This window comes from Oncorhynchus tshawytscha, linkage group LG10 (assembly GCF_018296145.1).
Source record: "Oncorhynchus tshawytscha isolate Ot180627B linkage group LG10, Otsh_v2.0, whole genome shotgun sequence".
In the NCBI taxonomy this organism is placed as follows: Eukaryota; Metazoa; Chordata; class Actinopteri; order Salmoniformes; family Salmonidae; genus Oncorhynchus; species Oncorhynchus tshawytscha.
In genome coordinates, this window is record NC_056438.1 from 61439266 (window position 1) to 61460046 (window position 20781).

The 20781-nt window shown below is 43.5% G+C and overlaps 1 protein-coding gene across 2 annotated transcripts; it reads left to right on the plus strand.

Annotated features, from left to right (window-relative positions):
• The first annotated feature begins 5207 nt into the window (after positions 1–5207).
• Positions 5208–19698, plus strand: LOC112260576 (insulin-like growth factor-binding protein 3). 2 transcript variants are annotated; one of them, XM_042328824.1, is made up of 4 exons: positions 5208–5822; positions 6644–6909; positions 11602–11721; positions 18437–18495. In XM_042328824.1, the coding sequence occupies exons 1-4, from the start codon at positions 5453–5455 to the stop codon at positions 18464–18466; spliced, it is 786 nt and encodes a 261-aa protein (XP_042184758.1). In that variant the 5' UTR covers positions 5208–5452; the 3' UTR covers positions 18467–18495. The 2 variants fall into 2 exon arrangements, with proteins under 2 accessions (XP_042184758.1, XP_024291570.1); XM_024435802.2 differs by lacking the exon at positions 18437–18495 and adding an exon at positions 19392–19698 and having other exon boundaries at positions 5218–5822.
• The last annotated feature ends 1083 nt before the right edge of the window (positions 19699–20781 follow it).

Sequence of the window (20781 nt, forward strand, 5' to 3'; positions counted from 1 at the left end):
GAGTTCAATCTTAGTTTCAGCAGACCAGAGAATCTTGTTTCTCATGGTCTGAGAATCCTTTACATGCCTTTTGGCAATCTCCAAGTTGGCTGTTATGTTATTACCTCAATTACCTTGACTAACCGGTACCTCCTGTACCGGTACCCCCTGCCTCATTATTGTTATTTTACTGCTGCTCTTTAATTATTTGTTAATTTTGTTTCTTAAAACTGCATGGGCTTGTAAGTAAGCACTTAAAACTGCAAGTGCTTGTAAGTAAGCATTTCCCTGTAAGGTTGCTGTCTTTCAGCGTGTAACTAGTATTGCTTCCATCCCTCTCCTCGCCCCTACCTGGGCTCGAAACAGGGACCTATCTATGGCTCGAACCAGCGACCTAGCCATCATTCCACAAAAGCCGCGGCCCTTGCAGATGAATGTTAACAACTACTTCAAGGTCTCAGAGCAAGTGACGTCACCGATTGAAACGCTATTAGCGCGCACCTTACTAACTAGATAGCTATTTCACACCAGTTACAGGCGCATGTGACAATTAAAATTTGATTTCATTTATGTACCTTTTACTGAGGAGTCGCTTCCATCTGGCCACTCTACCAAAAATGCTTGATTGGTAGAGTGCTGCAGAGATAGTTGCCCTGGAATGTTCTCCCATCTCCACAGAGGAACTCTGGAGCTCTGGTTCTTGGTCACCTCCCTGACCAAGGCCCTTCTCCCCCGATTGCTCAGTTTGGCCAGGCGACCAGCTCTAGGAAGAGTCTTGGTGGTTCTAAACTTCTTCCATTGAATAATGATGGAGTACACTGTGTTCTTGGGGACCTTCAATGCTGCAGAAATTGTTTGGTACCCTTCCCCGGATCTGTGCCTCGACACATTATTGGAGCTCTACGGACAATTCCTTTTACCTCATGGCTTGGTTCGTGCTCTGACATGCATTGTCAACTGTTGGATATTATATAGACAGGTGTGTGCCTTTCCAAATCATGGCCAATCAATTGAATTTAGCACAGGTGGACTCCAATCAAGTTATAGAAACATCACCGGGATGATCAATGGAAACAGGATGCACCTGAGCTCAATTTTGAGTCTCATAGCAAAGGGTCTGAATACTTATGTAAATAAGGTATTTCTGTTTTTTAAAAGTTTAACCTAAAATGACAGACCCAAATGTAACTGCCTGTAACTCAGGACATGAAGCAAGGATATGCATATTATTGATACCATCTGAAAGGAAAGACTTTGACGTTTGTGGAAATGTGAAATGAATGTAGGAGAATATAACACATTAGAGAAAGCAAGAGAAAGGCCAAAACATAATATTCCAGGTTAGGCACAATTCAGATGTTGGCCACTAGATGGCAGCAGTCTATGTGCAAAGTTTTAGACTGATTCAATGAACCATTGCATTTCTGTTCAAAATGTTTTATCAAGCCCAAATGTGCCTAATTGGTTTATTTGCAAAAAACAATGAAAACCTGTTTTTGCTTTGTGATTATGGGGTGTTGTGTAAAGAATGCTAAGGGGGGAAAATGATTTAATCAATTTTAGAATGAAGCTGTAATGTAGCAAAATGTGAAAAAAGTAATGTGGTCTGAATACTTTCCGAATGCACTGTATATGACATCAAATTTATGTCAGACGATCTGGTAGTAAGGTTGCTAGCTAGCACTCCTAGCATCTTATGCGAACTATCTAGCTGGTTAGCATTTACTGCAAGGTAAAGTTGCTAGCTAGCAAGTTAGCATAAACTAGCGCTAACTGGGCTAGTCATTGTCTAAATAACTGGTAGAAACACATTCATAACCATAAAGGGGTAACTAGCCCCCGGGGGCCAGTTACCTCCTAGTAAGGGGGGGTAAGTTGCCCCCAACAAACTCATCCAACATATTACTACTTTACTAAAAAAACATCAACATTTTTCTCTCTTAACCAATGGAATATTTATCTTAAGGCTTTCCTTCTTGTATATTTAAAAAACAATTCTAGATCTAACGTCATATATTTACAACTTTTTCAAAATATCCCCAAAATTTAAACAACTTACCACAAAATTGTTTTGTTGAAATATATCCAAAAGTTGTGATGACAGAGAGGACATTTTTTTGTTGAGCAAGAGCAGTGGCAGCCAGGGAAAGTGTTGAGAAAATAATTTGGTGACATCTTGTGGTCTTAATGTGAATTACAGGGGTGGGCCAGTTACCCCAGGGGCTAGTTACCCCCTAGTACCCTATATTCAGGGGTGTTTTAAAAACACAAAGTGGAAGGATAAGTCACCATCATCAATTAAAGTATTTCAAGGGACATATTTAGAAGACACAAAAGATAAAGACTGAGTACTATTATAATGATGCACACAAATATTTACATAGGATATCATCTACTAAGTTGATCATACATTGACTATCAGGTTTTGTAATTTTCATAGTTTACAGGTGGAAGACTTTTGGGGGCTGAGGTAAAAGATACATTCCAGTATATTTAGAGTCCTGATATTCAGTCTAACAAACAGCCATCATTAAGACAATAGTTAAAAGTTGACTTTTAGATATTGGTCACTGGCACAACTTGGGGTTCAGGGTGGTCTGAGTTAAACTAAGAACTGGCTGAATGCCTGAAGGGGGGGTGGGAAGAGAGAAAGAGAGAGAGAGAGAGAGAGAGGAGTGTCTCCATTAGCACAGTAAATTGCTCCAGGAGTAATATTTTACTTACTGGTATTGAAGCTTGAGGGTTGATGTAATTGGTTCCGGGCTGGGCTCTAAAGTTGGCTGACAACACGTCTAACTGCTGGGCAAGTGCTGGCTTTACTCAGGCTGAGCAGGGCACTGAAATCAGGGGCGATTCTATGATTTTTTTTTCTCGTTTGCAAAACCAGAGAAAGAAGTGTAGAAAGATTGAGGGGCATTGGGTAGTGAAAGTGTCTGTAAACAAAACAATGTGCCAAGTCCTGGCTTTGTGAATATTTCAGCCATGAATAGAATTTGTACCATGTGGCATTAAAAGCCTTCTTCCTGTGACCTTGTCCTTGCTGTGTTCTGGGGAACATCTTCATCTTAGGCTGTACTGGACCCACCTCTCTGGATTGTGAAGTATCGAAAAGTATAAATACAATATGAAGATTAGTCTCTCTCATTTGAATATCAAAGTTATATGTGGAGAAATGGTTAAAACCCACTGACTGTAGGTGCTATGACAAACTACCATGTAGGCCTACTGACTTGGTCAAGCTATGTCACACATCCTCAGAACCCCAGAATCATGTCCTGAAAGGCAAGGTTGAAGAAAAACATTCAGAGTTGGGATGGTCTGTCCAGGTGTTGTTCGGTCGACACATTCTCGAGTCCAGACTAGGTTTGAGACTACACAATATTCCATAGGCCTACTACTATGTGGTGTGGATAGTATGAGAGGTTTAGTAGACTATGTGGGACAATAGATCAATTGTACATGGTAAAAACATAAATGACTTTCCTGTATTAGTTTAATAAATAATAATGGAGCTGTATGGCTGTATCGTTTACATTATTTATTTTATCAAATAATCAAGAGCTACTTACATTGTTCACATGCAGTATTGTCACGACTTCCGCCGAAGTTGGTCCCTCTCCTTGTTCGGGCGGTGTTCGGTGGTCGAAGTCACTAACCTTCTAGCCATCGCTGATCCACTTTTCATTTTCCATTGGTTTTGTCTTGTTTTCCATCACACCTGGTTCCAATTCCATCAATTACATGTTGTGTATTTAACCCTCTGTTCTCCCCCTATGTCTTTTTCCGTAATTGTTTCTTGTAGTGCTGGTGCACTGTATGCTGGTATTACCAGATTTTGTTTGACCCATTTGTTTGTAATGTTCTGTTGACGATGGTTTATGGATATTAAACCTCACTACAAGTTTTCACAAATTATCTATGTATTTCTGACCTAATCTTCTCAATAACGCTTGGAGTAATGTCAGGTGAAATTCAGTTCCTTGACCTGACACCTATTTGAATGCTTGCGATTTTGATATGGAATGGGGCCACAACAGACACACACACAGACTAGACTCAAGCCTGCATGCATGCACACACACACACACACACACACACACACACACACACACACACACACACACACACACACACACACACACACACACACACACACACACACACACACACACACACACACACACACACACACACACACACACACACACACACACACACAGACACACATACAAAGTTTTTTTTCCTTGAAAAAAGTCAACCAAAGACAGCTGACTCATTATCAAGTCAAGTAATCCTGTAGCAAACAATGGAATTTGCCATCTATTGACATGGTTTGGCCGAAGCACTCAATCAGGAGTAAGGAGATTGTAAGGGGGTTTGTGAACGGATCTTTCTCCACATTGATTGATGGAACCTAGTGCTGTGAAAACCAGTGCAAATGTGCATGCACACCACACACACACACACACACATACTATATACATGCACCTGCATGTGTGCACACACACATTTCTGTGTAAAGTGTCCCACCTTTCCCTTAAGCCTCTTACACTGATGTTGATTTGGCCACTTTTTATTTCTCTTTCAGGCACTTGTTTTTCCGTCAATTTCATGGACATAAGGTTTTCTATTCCTGTTAAAACTGGTACTCTGTCAAGTTCACAGAAAATACCCCGACTGACATCAGAGCCCTCAGAATAACGTCAAAGGTAGTCTTTTTTTTTATTTTTATGTTCATCCAATATTAAGTCTGTAGAGAAGTCATACAACTAAAATGAAGCTAGTTAAAGTGCTGGCATACCTAAAGAGAAAATCCACAACAATCCGTTTCAGAATGAGCCTTTAAAGTTTGATCCGATGGATTGTTGCCTTTTTGGATAGTTTATTGATTACTTATTTGCACACCAAAACATATGTTTTATTTATTAAGCTACTTTTTTCATCGAAACTTCTAAGCAAGTTTTCTCAGAAAATATCAGCGAGGAAGTTAAGCGGCAGGCAATTAGCAATACAAACAAGCAAACCGCGGACGGGGATGGTGTTGGAGAAATATAACCACTCTCAAATTCAGACAGATCTATGGATCCAAGGACTGACTATTAATGATATCAACATTATAGTTTTAACCATGTTTTGAGTCTATATAGTGCTTGTTTACATTTACTTTGTTTACAAACATTGGAATAAAAAAGCGTACATACTGATGGGGTTGAACTAAGCTCATGAGGCATTTAAAAGTTATATTATTGGGTACATATTAATGTATGTGCAAACATGTATGTAGCAACTGCTGATTCCCCCTTTAAAGCAATCCCACACACAGGCAACTCATTTGAGGGGGTGTGACATTTCAGTGGATGGCTCTATATATTGAGACGTTTTGTCTAAAGTGGTTTCATGTGAATTAGGTACGCATCAACTGCAGAGTTAAATTTAGGACAATACGCACCACGACCTGCCCGAAATCATTACAATGGAGACCTGTTATCGCACACTTTGGATGACAGTTGTTCTGGCATTGATTACGCGGAGATCAGCCGCGGTAGGGCCGGTTATCCGGTGTGAACCTTGTGATGCTGGAGCCCGGCTCCTCTGCAAGCCGTTGCCCAAGGACTGCACCGAGAGAGTTCGCGAAACTGGCTGCGGGTGCTGCATGACTTGCGCGCTGGCATTTGGACAGCCGTGCGGGGTGTACACGGGGAGATGTGGCTCCGGGATGACATGCCAGCAGCAGCCCGGCGAGACGAAACCTCTCCAAGCTCTGCTGGAGGGACGAGGACAGTGTGCGATTGCAACCATTAAAAGATCCACCGCCGCTTTACCTGCCGTCAATGAGATACAAGGTAAATGCCAAGATGATGACGCAGTTTGGAAAGGTTTTTACGCATGGTTTACCAACTGATTATTATGTTGTTATAATTATTATATTGTTATAATAATGTCGCCTGTAAAAATTTGCTAACTTTGCTTGTCATCAAACATCTGGATGCAAGGTAGCCTAAAGTATAATTGATCACCTTGAGCTATCCGGTTAGATGAAGCCAGCCTGTGCGTAATATATCCAATATTGACACAATTGGATGGACACAGTTATACTGTATGTTTTTATTATGGTGAATTCGACAGCAAGAATGGTGTCTTTTACAATTGTAATTATTGATAGAATGGTTTTAACTCATGACATGGTGGACATCGATGTTTGACCCTGTCATTTTGCTGTATTCCTCTCTATGATTCTTTCATCAATTTTCTAACTGTGACTGTGGGGTTCTGTGATACAAGGGTTTCATGAAGATTATTGATGGAATGAGTCTGGAATGATTTGACAGATGTCAATATTTATTTCAAACTATAGTGTGGTTTACAATTGTAAATCACAACTAATTTACATTTTGTCATTTTGTAATGTTAAATGTCATCTGATCTCTCCACCCTCTCTAAATCAGTAATTCATGTAAAACTATTATTAGCTTGGATGAACTTCAAGGGAGTGACAAAAACAACACCTGAACCAGCACAGATAGACCATTCACATGATTCACGTGATCCAAACATAAACCCATTAGTATTACTATACTTAATATTATCCATATAATGTATAATACTTAAAATAATTATGTAATTTTGGGAATGAAAATAATTCCTCCAAAATAATTTTTGGCAGAGAATGTGGGTGGTACTCAGGAGGAGGAGCAAAACACCACCGCCCCAGTGATCCAAGCCCCCCAAGCCCTTTTCAGCACCAGCAGACCTCCTGTTGGCCCCCCCAGACTCCCCCACCACCCCTCTCTCCTCCACCCTGTCAAGGCAGTGGTCATCCACAGGGAGCAGCTGAAGAGGGCCAGGAGCTACAAAATGGAGGAACTCCCTGGAGCTCACAGCACAGACCAACAGAACTTCTCCCTGGAATCCAAGCAGGAGCCAGAGTATGTGAGTACCAGGTCCACTGTTTTGCTTTCTCTAGGAACAGTCTTTCAGAAAATGTTCTCCTCTTCCTCCTTCTTCGCTCTAGGTTTTGGTGTTTTTCTCCTCCCTTCTCCTCCTCCTCTCTCTCTCCTCCCCATTTTCTCTGTGTTTTGGTGTTTTTCTCCTCCCTTCTCCTCCTCTCTCCCTCTCTCCTCCCCGTTTTCTCTAGGTTTTGGTGTTTTTCTCCTTCCTTCTCCTCCTCTCTCTCTCCTCCCCATTTTCTCTAGGTTTTGGTGTTTTTCTCCTTCCTTCTCCTCCTCTCTCTCTCTCCTCCCCGTTTTCTCTAGGTTTTGGTGTTTTCTCCTCCCTTTTTTCTCCTCCTTCTCAGGTTTTGGTGTTTTTCTCCTCCCTTCTCCTCCTTCTCTGTTTTCTCTAGGTTTTGGTGTTTTTCTCCCTCTCTCTCTCTCTAGGTTTTGGTGTTTTTCTCTCTCCTCTCCCCATTTTCTCTAGGTTTTGGTGTTTTTTTCCCTCTCCTCCTCTCTCTCTCCTCCCCGTTTTCTCTAGGTTTTGGTGTTTTTCTCCTCCCTTCTCATCCTCTCTCTCTCTCTCTCTCTCTCCTCCCCGTTTTCTCTAGGTTTTGGTGTTTTTCTCCTCCCTTCTCCTCCTCTCTCTCTCCTCCCCGTTTTCTCTGTGTTTTGGTGTTATTCTCCGTCCGTCTGAGGGTGATGAAATGTTCAGAGTATGGGTACTGACGGCTGGCGGTGGCGTGGTGGCGGGAGATTGGTATGGTGGTGATTGGGTACAGTAGCTCTGCCTCTGTGGGTAACCTGTTGTTTCGCAGCAAGGCGTCCGCATGCCTACTGGGGGAGCGGAGGGGAGCGGTGGCGGTCTGGAGGGGAGCGCCGAGTCTCAGAGCAAGTTGATGATGGATTGGCCCTTTGCGTGTGCCTGTTTGGACTCGCCCTCCTCCCTCCTCTTTCAATTTTTTTATCCCGTCTTTAGCCTGGTGGCAGAGAAACGAGTGCAGCACAAGGAATTAACTCTGCCTTGATTTGCTTTGATCAGAGACTGGAGCTGGACTTGAGGATAAGGCCTGTCGGGTCCTTTCTAAGGCCTGTCGATCCCCTGGCCTATCCCTTTGTGTAAAGTGTTAGCTAGTTTCTAAGCAGCTTTCAGCAAAGTGTAAGCCCTCACAAGGTGAATTCATTTCCTATTAGTTGCCTCTCTTTCTTCTTATCCCTAGTACCAACATGGTTTGGGTACTACTGAAGGGTAGTGCGGTAGTGCGTTAGGCTACAGGTGGAGCTTGGTGTAGCCTAATGCTAATGATAGCATCCGTGTCTAAGTCAAATCAAATCAAATTGTATTAGTCACATACAACAGGTAGCTCTACCTTACAGTAAAATGTTTATTTACGAGCCCCTAACCAACAATACAGTTAAAAAAATACGGACAAGAATAAGAAATAAAAGTAACAAGTAATTAAAGAGCAGTAAACAGTAAAATAACAATAGCGAGACTATATACAGGGGGTACCGGTACAGAGTCAATATCTGGGGGCACCGGTTAGTTGAGGTAACATGTACATGTAGGTAGAGTTATTAATAAAGTGACTATGCATAGATGATAACAACAGGGAGGGGGGCAATGCAGATAGTCTGGGTAGCCATTTGATTCGATGTTCAGGAGTCTCATAGCTTGGGGGTAGAAGCTGTTTAGAAGCCTCTTGGACCTAGACTTGGCGCTCCTGTACCGCTTGCTGTGCAGTAGCAGAGAGAAGAGTCTATGACTAGGGTGGATGGAGTCTTTGACAATTTTTAGGGCCTTCCTCTGATACCGCCTGTTATAGAGGTCCTGAATGCCAGGAAGCTTGGCCCATTGATGCACTGGGCCGTTCGCACTATCCTCTGTAGTGCCTTGCGGTCGGAGGCTGAGCAGTTGCCATACCAGGCAGTGATGCAACCACCATGCTCTCGATGGTGCAGCTGTATGAACATTTGAGGATCCATGCCAGATCTTTTCAGTCTCCTGAGGGGGAATAGGTTTTGGTGTGCCCTCTTCTCGACTGTCTTGGTGTGCTTGGACCATGTTAGTTTGTTGGTGATGTGGACACCAAGGAACTTGAAGCTCTGAACCTGCTCCACTGCAGCCCCGTCGACGAGAATGGGGGCGTGCTCGGCCCTTTTTTTCCTGTATCCACAATCATCTCCTTTGTCTTAATCACGTTGAGGGAGAAGTTGTCCTGGCACCACACGGTCAGGTTTCTGACCTCCTCCCTATAGGCTGTCTCGTCATTGTCGGTAATCAGGCCTACCACTGTTGAGTCATCGGCAAACTTAAGGATGGTGTTGGAGTCTTGCCTGGCCGTGCAGTCATAAGTGAACAGAGTGTACAGGAAGGGACTGAGCATGCACCCTTGAGGGGCCCCTGTGTTGAGGATCAGCGTTGCGGATGTGTTGTTATTGTACCTACCCTAACCACCTGGGGGAGGCCCGTCTGGAAATACAGGATTCAGTTGCAGAGGGAGGTGTTTAGTCCCAGGGTCCTTAGCTTATTGATGAGCTTTGTGGACACAATGGTGTTGAACGCTGAGCTGTAGTCAATGAACAGCATTCTCACATAGATGTTCCTTTTGTCCAAGCGGGAGAGGGCAGTGTGGAGTGCAATAAATATTGCATCATCTGTTGGGGCGGTATACAAATTGGAGTGGGTTTCTGGGATAATGGTATTGATGTGAGCCATGACCAGCCTTTCAAAGCACTTCATGGCTACAGACATGAGTGTTACAGTTCGGTAGTCATTTAGGCAGGTTACCTTAGTGTTCTTGGGAACATGGACTATGGTGGTCTGCTTAAAACATGTTGGTATTACAGACTCGGACAGGGAGAGGTTGAAAAAGTCAGTGAAGACACTTGCCAGTTGGTCAGCGCATGCTCGCAGTACACGTCCTGGTAATCCGCCTGGTCCTGCAGCCTTGTGAAAGTTGAACTATTTAAAGGTCTTACTCACATCGGCTGCGGAGAATGGGATCACACAGTCTTCCGGAACAGCTGGTGCTCTCATGCATGTTTCAGTGCATGAGAGCACCAGCATAGAAGTAGTTTAGCTCGTCTGGTAGGCTTGTGTCACTGGGCAGCTCTCGGCTGTGCTTCCCTTTGTAGTCTGTAATGGTTTGCAAGCCCTGCCACATCCGACGAGCATCAGAGCCGGTGTAGGATGATTTTTTCTTAGTCCTGTATTGACGCTTTGCCTGTTTAACGGTTCGTCGGACGGCATAGCGGGATTTCTTATAAGCTTCCGGGTTAAAAAGCGGCAGCTCTTGCCTTTAGCTCAGTGTGGATGTCGCCTGTAACCCATGGCTTCTGGTTGGGGTATGTACATAGGGTCACTGTGGGGACGATGTCATCGATGCACTTATTGAAGAAGCCAATGATTAATGTGGTGTACTCCTCAATGCCATCGGAGGAATCCCGGAACATATTCCAGTCTGTGCTAGCAAAACAGTCCTGTAGCTTAGCATCTGCTTCATCTGACCACTTTTTTATTGATCTAGTCACTGGTGCTTCCTGATTTAATTTGTACTTGGAAGCAGGAATCAGGCGGAAAGAATTATGGTCAGATTTGCCAAATGGAGGGCGAGGGAGAGCTTTGTATGCGTCTCTGTGTGTGGAGTAAAGGTGGTCATGAGTTTTTTTTCTCTTAGGTTGCACGTTTAACATGCTGATAGAAATTTGGATTTAAGTTTCCCTGCATTAAAGCCCCTGGCTACTAGGAGCGCCGCCTCTGGGTGAGCGTTTTCTTGTTTGCTTATGGCGGAATACAGCTCATTCAATGCTGTCTTAGTGCCAGCCTCAATCTGTGGTGGTGTGTAAACAGCTACGAAAAATGCAGATGAAAACTGTCTAGGTAGATAGTGTGATCTACAGCTACCTCAGGCGAGCAATGGCTCGAGACTTAGATATTGTGCATCAGCTGTTATTTACAAAAATACATAATCTGCCGCCCCTTGTTCTTACCAGACGCTGCTGTTCTATCCTGCCGGTACAGCGTATAACCAGCAGGCTGTATGTTGATAGTGTCTTCGTTGAGCCACAACTCCGTAAAGTATTAGATATTACAGTTTTGAATGTCCGTTTGGTAGTTTAATCTTCCGCGTAGGTCATCGATTTTATTCTCCAAAGAGTGCATGTTTGCTAGCAGAATGGAAGGAAGTCGGGGTTTACTCAATCACCTACGAATTCTCAGAAGGCAGCCCACCCTCTGGCCACTTTTTCTTCACGCAAATCACGGGGATTTGGGCCTGTTCCCTGCAGTATATTGTTCGCGTCGGGCTCGTCAGACTCGTTAAGGGGAAAAAAGGATTCTGTCATTCCATGGTGAGTGATCTCAGTCCTGAAGTCCAGAAGTTATTTTCGGTCATAAGAGACGGTAGCGGCAACATTATGTACAAAGTAAGTAAAAAAATAAGTTACAAACACTGCAAATAAACGAACAAAATAACCCAATCGGTTGGGGACATGTAAAACGTTAGCCTTCTTCTCCGGCGCCATTGTTCCTAGAGATTGAATTACACTGTACCAAGTAAGCACACTTTTGTGGCTTCTGTTAGTTTCACTGTTCCAATAGGATAAATACATTATTTGAGCTGTAGGTAATAGACAGAGTGCTTTGGATTGGAAGAAGTAAGATGGGTCATTATAGTATGTGTGTGTTTAGGGTCCCTGCCTTAGAGAGATGGAGAGTGTCCTCAAAGGACTGAAGATCACAGACATCCTCAACCCCAGAGGCTTCCACATCCCAAACTGTGACAACAAGGGCTTCTACAAAAAAAAACAGGTAAAGAAATCCTACAAACACACCGTAGGGATAAAGATGCCATTTTATGAGTCAGTCCCCCAGGCTCCTTGGCATTACCCGAATGTGTCAAAGCCATGCTTCACCCGAGGAATACGAGCCCAGATACCAGACCCACCTATTTGAACAGTGTTATAGAGGCCAGGAAAGTCACCCCCATTTGAACATTGTAACTACCATCATCTTCCCACTTACCCTTTCTTCATCAATGAAGATCGTAATGTCAGTGGCTCATCATACATACTAGATTCACATCTAGAGCAGATCCATTCCTCCAGATCTGCTTCACTGGTTATTAGAGCCTCGTCACTTCTCAGCCACACCATTTGGGGTTGGCTCTGGAGACATGGAACCACAGACCCCAGCAAGCACCCAGCGCGGCTCAAACGGCGGCCATTTCGCGTGAACCCTCCCAGGGAGACAGACGTCAAGGTGGCCGCCGGCACCCGCTGCTCGCTCCCCATAATTGCCAGACTTTTGAAAAAGCAGTGCCGAAAATAGAATCTTCAGCCATTTCAAACATTTGCGTGGTCCTGGTCCGCCCACAATAGGTTTATAATAAATGAGTGTCCCTGACGCGTTCATATGGAGGCACTTAGTCCACCAGCGCCATCACGGCACCCACCAAAAACAAAGCAACATTTCTATTACATGCCACAGCACAGAGTCTCCTGCCTAATGGACGTGCCTCTGTTTGACCTGCAATCATCTCATAACCAGAAACAACCAGAACACCAGGCTCATTGTCTTTGTTTATATAAAATGTATGTTTGTGTCTCCTCAGGGATGGCAGGCAGGGAGGGAATGGCAGACATTTAATGTCTGGGAGTTCTGCGGTTCCCATGAGTCTCAGACCCAACATGTCTTATTAACTATAAATGTATACATAGTTTGGAGGATGAAGTGAAGCATGTGGAGTTAGATGGTGGTAATGGTAAAGTGATTAAGCATGAGAGGTGCATTTAGAAGAGCTTTTAATGCAGCCTTTAAATGCATTTTTCCAGGTCTTGTCTTCTTTTTATTACTTTTATTAGATTCCCAAGCTACTATTTAGTGGAGTCATTCTTTGACTCCAACGTTCCAACTTTTGAATGATTTTTTTTTCCTGAAAATGTGACCTAACCTCTCAGCATGTGTACTTTAATAAAAGTATACTACTTGATTGGTCATATAGATTAAATTATAACAAAACATAATTTGTTCGGAGAAGGGAAATAACATGATAATTGGGTGCCAATATTAGAGAGTTAAGATGCAGTAGACACGATAGTCATATTTTGACTGGACAGTCCAATACACAAATTCTACTGTGCAGGGTCGCTTTTACAGGGTTGAGCCTATCCTATGGTGTCTGGGGTCAGATACCTAGACACGTAATATCGAGCAGAGAAAGGACTGACTTCCATTCTGATGAACTCTTTAAGAGAGCGACGCCATTTGTTCGCCTTTCTTTGCCCTTCAAATTAATGCCTGCATGTTTTACTAGAGAGGACGCTGACCTTTAGTCAAATTGGCAGTAAAATAACAGCCCTTGGGTTGCTCCGGAGACTCTGTAAGTCATTTGTAGTACCCATAATTTGGAGCTTTGGGGTATAATCAGCAACAGATGATTTGTACTGGCCACCGGCTCACTGAAAATAGATATTGGGTCTCAGTTGTTCACAAACGGGCCTAAGCAAATATTTGACCAGGTTTCTGTTTATCTTAAAGCTCTCTATATGTGTCTGGAACTGGAGGTAGACCGTAAAAGCAGCTGAAAATACCACCAGCATGCGTCCCATGGCCAAGTCTCCTCAGGTCCTCAGCACAAAATGGACGTTAATGTCCTTAACCATTTCATGTCCCACTTCCTCAAGTCATTTTAGATGGCCATTGTGCTAGATGACTATTGGTAATTACAGTACAAGCCTAAATCTTTTTATTGTAGTTTCTCTCCATGTAAGTATCTCTCTCCTTCTCTCTCTTTCTCCCCCCCTCTCTCTCTCTCTCTCTCTCTCCCGCTGTAACTCTCTCTCTCCCTCTGTAACTCTCTCTCTCTCTCTCCCTCTCTCTCTCTCCCTCTGTAACTCTCTCCCGCTGTAACTCTCTCCCTCTCCCTCTGTAACTCTCTCTCTCCCGCTGTAACTCTCTCTCTCCCGCTGTAACTCTCTCTCCCTCTGTAACTCTCTCTCTCTCCCGCTGTAACTCTCTCTCTCTCTCTCTCTGTAACTCTCTCTCTCTCCCTCTGTAACTCTCTCTCCCTCTGTAACTCTCTCTCCCTCTGTAACTCTCTCTCTGTAACTCTCTCTCGCTCCCTCTGTAACTCTCTCTCTCTCTCCCTTTGTAACTTTCTCCCTCTCTAACTTTCTCGCTGTAACTCTCTCTCTCCCTCTGTAACCCTCTCTCTCTCTCTCTCTGTAACTCTCTCGCTGTAACTTTCTCGCTGTAACTCTCTCTCTGTAACTCTCTCTCTCTCTCTCCCTCTGTAACTCTCTCTCTCTCTGTAACTCTCTCTAACTTTCTCGCTGTAACTCTCTCTCTCTCTCTGTAACTCTCTCTCTCTCTCTCTGTAACTCTTTCTCTCTCTGTAACTTTCTCTCTGTAACTCTCTCTCTCTCTCTGTAACTCTCTCTCTCTCTCTCTGTAACTCTCTCTCTCTCTCTGTAACTCTCTCTCTCAACTCTCTCTCTGTAACTCTCTCTCTCTCTCTGTAACTCTCTCTCTCTCCTCTGTAACTCTCTCTCTGTCTCTCTCTGTAACTCTCTCTCTCTCTCTGTAACTATCTCTCTGTAACTCTCTCTCTCTCTCTCTCTCTCTGTAACTCTGTAACTCTCAATCTCTGTAACTCTCTCTCTCTGTAACTCTCTCTCTCTCCTATCTCTGTAACTCTCTCTCTCTCTCTCTGTAACTCTCTCTCAACTCTCTCTCTCTGTAACTCTCTAACTTAATCGCTGTAACTCTCTCTCTCAACTCTCTCTCTCTGTAACTCTCTCTCTCTCTCTGTAACTCTCTCTCTCTCTCTCTCTGTGTAACTCTCTCTCTCTGTAACTCTCTCTGTAACTCTCTCTCTCTCTCTGTAACTATCTCTCTGTAACTCTCTCTCTCTCTCTCTGTAACACTCTCCCTCTCTCTCTGTAACTCTCAATCTCTGTAACTCTCTCTCTCTCTGTAACTCTCTCTCTCTGTAACTCTGTAACTCTCTCTCTCTCTCTGTAACTCTCTCTCTGTCTCTCTCTCTGTCTCTCTGTAACACTCTCTCTCTCTCTCTGTAACTCTCAATCTCTGTAACTCTCTCTCTCTGTAACTCTCTCGCTCTCTGTAACTCTCTCTCTGTAACTCTCTCTCTCTGTAACTCTCTCTCTGTAACTCTCTCTCTCTCTGTAACTTTCTCTCTCTCTCTCTCTCTGTAACTCTCTCGCTCTCTGTAACTCTTCTCTGTAACTTTCTCTCTGTAACTTTCTCTCTCTCTCTCTCTCTCTGTAACTCTCTCTCTCTCTCTCTCTGTAACTTTCTCTCTGTAACTCTCTCTCTCTGTAACTCTCTCTCTCTCTGTAACTCTCTCTCTCTGTAACTCTCTCTCTCTGTAACTCTCTCTCTGTAACTCTCTCTCTGTAACTTTCTCTCAGTAACTTTCTCTCTGTAACTTTCTCTCTGTAACTCTCTCTCTCTCTGTAACTCTCTCTCTCTGTAACTCTCTCTCTCTGTAACTCTCTCTCTCTGTCTCTCTGTAACTTTCTCTCTGTAACTCTCTCTCTGTAACTCTCTCTCTCTGTAACTCTCTCTCTGTAACTCTCTCTCTAACTCTCTCTCTCTGTAACTCTGTAACTCTCGCTCTCTCTCTGTAACTCTCTCTCTGTAACTCTCTCTCTCTGTAACTCTCTCTCTCTCTCTCTCTCTCTGTAACACTCTCCCTCTCTCTCTGTAACTCTCAATCTCTGTAACTCTCTCTCTCTGTAACTCTCTCTCTGTAACTCTCTCTGTAACTCTCTCCCTCTCTCTCTCTAACTTTCTCGCTGTAACTCTCTCAATTCAATTCAATTCAAGGGGCTTTATTGGAATGGGAAACGTGTTAACATTGCCAAAGCAAGTGAGGTAGATAATATACAAAGGTGAAATAAACAATAAAATGTAACAGTAAACAGCGAGAAATCGCTCTCTCTCTCTCTCTGTAACTCTCTCTCTGTAACTTTCTCTCTGTAACTTTCTCTCTCTCTGTAACTCTCTCTCTCTCTCTGGAACTCTCTCTCTCTCTGTAACTCTCTCTCTCTGTAACTTTCTCTCTGTAACTCTCTCGCTCTCTGTAACTCTCTCTCTCTCTCTCTCTGTAACTTTCTCTCTGTAACTCTCTCTCTGTAACTTTCTCTCTCTCTGTAACTAACTCTCTCTCTCTCTGTAACTCTCTGTAACTCTCTCTCTCTCTGTAACTCTCTCTCTCTGTAACTCTCTCTCTCTGTAACTCTCTCTCTCTCTGTAACTTTCTCTCTGTAACTCTCTCGCTCTCTGTAACTCTCTCGCTCTCTGTAACTCTCTCTCTCTCTGTAACTCTCTCTCTGTAACTTTCTCTCTGTAACTCTCTCTCTCTGTAACTCTCTCTCTCTCTAACTCTCTCTCTCTCTCTGTAACTTTCTCTCTGTAACTCTCTGTAACTCTCTCTCTGTAACTCTCTCTCTCTCTGTAACTCTCTCTGTAACTCTCTGTAAGTCTCTCTCTCTGTAAACTGTAACTCTCTCTCTCTCTGTAACTCTCTCTCTCTCTGTAACTGTAACTCTCTCTCTCTGTAACTCTCTCTCTCTCTCTCTGTAACTCTCTCTCTCTCTCTCTCTGTAACTCCGTCTCTCTGTCTGTAACTCTCTCTCTCTGTAACTCTCTCTCTCTCTCTGTAACTCTCTGTCTGTAACTCTCTCTCTCTGTAACTCTCTCTCTCTGTAACTCTCTCTCTCTCTCTGTAACTCTCTGTCAACTCTCTCCGTCTGTAACTTTCTCTCTGTAACTCTCTCTGTAATCTCTCTCTCTGTAACTCTCTCTCTCTCTGTAACTCTCTCTCTCTCTGTCTCTCTCTCTGTAACTCTCTCTCTCTGTAACTCTCTCTCTGTAACTCTCTCTCTCTCTAACTCTCTCTCTCTGTAACTTCTCTCTGTAAACTCTCTCTCTCTCTGTAACTCTCTCTCTCTGTAACTCTCTCTCTGTAACTCTCTCTCTCTGTCTCTCTCTCTCTCTGTAACTTTCTCTCTGTAACTTTCTCTCTGTAACTTTCTCTCTGTAACTCTCTCTCTCTGTCTCTCTCTCTGTAACTCTCTCTCTCTGTAACTCTCTTTCTCTCTGTAACTCTCTCTGTCTTTCTCTCTGTAACTTTCTCTCTGTAACTCTCTCTCTGTAACTCTCTCTCTCTAACTCTCTCTCTCTGTAACTCTCTGTAACTCTGCTCTCTCTCTGTAACTCTCTCTCTCTCTGTAACTCTCTCTCTCTGTAACTATCTCTCTGTAACTCTCTCTCTCTCTCTCTGTAACTCTCTCTCTTTCTCTCTGTAACTCTGTCTGTAACTCTCTCTCTCTCTGTAACTTTCTCTCTGTAACTCTCTCTCTCTCTCTGTAACTCTCTCTGTAACTCTCTCCCTCTCTCTCTAACTTTCTCGCTGTAACTCTCTCAATTCTCTCTGGAATCTGTAACTCAAAGGTGAAATAAACTAACAGTAAACTCTGTAACTCTCTCTCTGTAACTTTCTCTCTGTAACTTTCTCTCTCTCTGTAACTCTCTCTCTCTGAACTCTCTCTCTCTGTAACTCTCTCTCTCTGTAACTTTCTCTCTGTAACTCTCTCTCTCTGTAACTCTCTCTCTGTAACTTTCTCTCTGTAACTCTCTGTAACTTTCTCTCTCTCTGTAACTCTCTCTCTAACTCTCTCTCTCTGTAACTTTCTCTCTAACTCTCGCTCTCTCTCTGTAACTCTCTCTCTCTCTCTGTAACTCTCTCTCTCTCTGTCTCTCTCTCTCTGTAACTCTCTCTCTCTGTAACTCTCTCTGTAACTTTCTCTCTGTAACTTTCTCTCTGTAACTCTCTCGCTCTCTGTAACTCTCTCTCTCTGTAACTCTCTCTCTCTGTAACTCTCTCTCTGTAACTTTCTCTCTGTAACTCTCTCTCTCTCTCTGTAACTCCCTCTCTCTCTGTAACTCTCTCTCTCTCTCTGTAACTTTCTCTCTGTAACTCTCTCGCTCTCTGTAACTCTCTCTCTGTAACTCTCTCTCTCTCTCTGTAACTTTCTCTCTGTAACTTTCTCTCTGTAACTCTCTCTCTCTCTGTAACTTTCTCTCTGTAAGTCTCTCTCTCTGTAACTCTCTTTCTCACTGTAACTCTCTCTCTCTCTCTGTAACTCTCTCTCTCTCTGTAACTTTCTCGCTGTAACTCTCTTTCTCTGTAACTCTCTCTCTCTGTAACTATCTCTCTGTAACTCTCTCTCTGTAACTCTCTCTCTCTCTCTCTCCGTAACTCTCTGTCTGTAACTCTCTCTCTCTGTAACTCTCTCTCTCTGTAACTCTCTGTCTGTAACTCTCTCTCTCTCTCTGTAACTCTCTCTCTCTCTGTAACTCTCTCTCTGTAACTCTCTCCGTCTGTAACTTTCTCTCTGTAACTTTCTCTCTAATCTCTCTCTCTGTAACTCTCTCTCTCTGTAACTCTCTCTCTGTAACTCTCTCTCTCTCTCTCTGTAACTCTCTCTCTCTGTAGCTTTCTCTCTGTAACTATCTCTCTCTGTAACTCTCGCTCTCTCTGTAACTCTCTCTCTCTCTCTGTAGCTCTCTCTCTCTCTCTCTGTAACTCTCTCTCTCTGTAACTTTCTCTCTGTAACTTTCTCTCTGTAACTCTCGCTCTCTGTAACTATCTCTCTCTGTAACTATCTCTCTCTCTGTAACTCTCTCTCTAACTCTCTCTCTCTCTCTCTGTAACTCTCTCTCTCTGTAACTTTCTCTCTGTAACTTTCTCTCTGTAACTCTCGCTCTCTGTAACTCTCTCTCTGTAACTCTCTCTCTAACGCTTTCTCTCTCTGTAACTCTCTCTCTGTAACTCTCTCTCTCTGTAACTATCTCTCTCTGTAACTCTCTCTCTCTCTCTGTAACTTTCTCTCTGTAACTATCTTGCTATAACTCTCTCTCTCTGTAACTCTCTCTCTCTGTAACTTTCTCTCTGTAACTTTCTCTCTGTAACTCTCGCTCTCTGTAACTATCTCTCTCTGTAACTCTCTCTCTAACTCTCTCTCTGTAACTTTCTCTCTGTAACTCTTGCTGTAACTCTCTCTCTGTAACTCTCTTTCTCTGTAACTTTATCTCTGTAACCCTCTCTCTCGCTCTCTGTAACTATCTCTCTCTAACTCTCTCTCTGTAACTCTCTCTCTCTGTAACTCTCTCGCTGTTACTCTCTCCCTCTCTCTCTGTAACTCTTGCTGTATCTCTCTCTCTGTAATTCTCTCTCTGTAACTCTCTCTCTGTAACTCTCTCTCTCTCTCTCTGTAACGCTCTCGCTGTTACTCTCTCCCTCTCTTGCTGTAACTCTCAGTCTCTCTGTAACTCTCTCCCTCTCTCTCTGTAACTCTCTCTCTGTAACTCTCTCGCTGTTACTCTCTCCCTCTCTCTGTAACTCTCTCTGTTTCTTTCTCTCCCTTTCTCTCTCTCCCTCACACACACAGTGCCGTCCATCCAAGGGCAGAAAGCGAGGGTTTTGCTGGTGTGTCGACAAGTATGGGCAGCCATTGCCAAGTTTCAACGGGAAGGAGAGAGGAGACACCCAGTGCTACAACTCTGAGAGCCAATAAGACCTAAGCAGCAAGAAGGAACCAGAGAGAGAGAGAGAGAGGCGGAGAGAAAGAAAAAGGAGCCATGAACACACAGAAAAACTATGAGGATATTGGGATCCAAAAGGGTCCAAAATGGCTGGGCCTGGACGTGTTGGCTGGCATTGATGATACTTCGGCCAACAGGAAGGCAGGGCAGGAGGATGGAAGGCAGGGCAGGAGGATGGAAGGCAGGGCAGGAGGAGTGGCTTGAGAAGAGGACTCATCCAATCACACTCCTTGTGTCCAACACACACCCTCCAATGCTATGTGCTGCTCCTATGCACTGTAAGCAGTGTGTGGATGGATTCTCCATAGACAGAGGGCAGTACTTCTAAGGACAAATTAGATAATTAATTCCATTGCAGAGGGCTAGCCTTGATGATTACAGACTTGATGACAGAGACTTATATACAGTAATTCTGTATGTTTGATATGTTACTATATGTATTTGTGTGGTTGTATGTGTGTGTGTCTGTGTGTGTGTGTGTGTGTGTGTGTGTGTGTGTGTGTGTGTGTGTGTGTGTGTGTGTGAAAAATACAAGTGTGTCTATCTGTGTAACTGCTGGTGTGTGACCACCATGTGGCACAGTACAGTACAATGTCATAAAAAGCCTTCCCACTTTGTGCCAGAGGATACATACATCAGCTTTTAGTCCAACCTGTATCTCACTGCAGCATCACTGCCCTTTCCTCAGGACCATTTAAGGGAGTTGACTATAAAGCTGGATACTGTTCTCATCTTCCCTATGCAACTCATATACATCTTCATGTAAGTACATTCCCTATACTTCCACCAGTGGAACATACAGTGCATTTGGAAAATGTTCAGACCACTTGACTTTTTCCACATTTTGTTACGTTACAGTCTTATTCTAAAATTGATTAAATAGTTTTTTTCCCATCATCAATCTACACACAACACCCCATAATGATAAAGCAAAAACATTTTTTTACACATTTTTGCTAATTTATTAAAAGTAAAAAACTGAAATATGACATTTACGTAAGTATTCAGACCCTTCACTCAGTACTTTGTTGAAGCACCTTTGGCAGCAATTACAGCCTCGTTAGTCTTCTTGGGTATGACGCTACAAGCGTGTCACACCTGTATTTGGAGAGTTTCTCCCATTCTTCTTTCCAGATCCTCTCAAGCTCTGTCAGGTTGGATGGGGAGTGTCGCTGCACAGCTATTTTCAGGTCTCTCCGGAGATGTTCAATCGGGTTCAAGTTCGGGCTCTGGGTG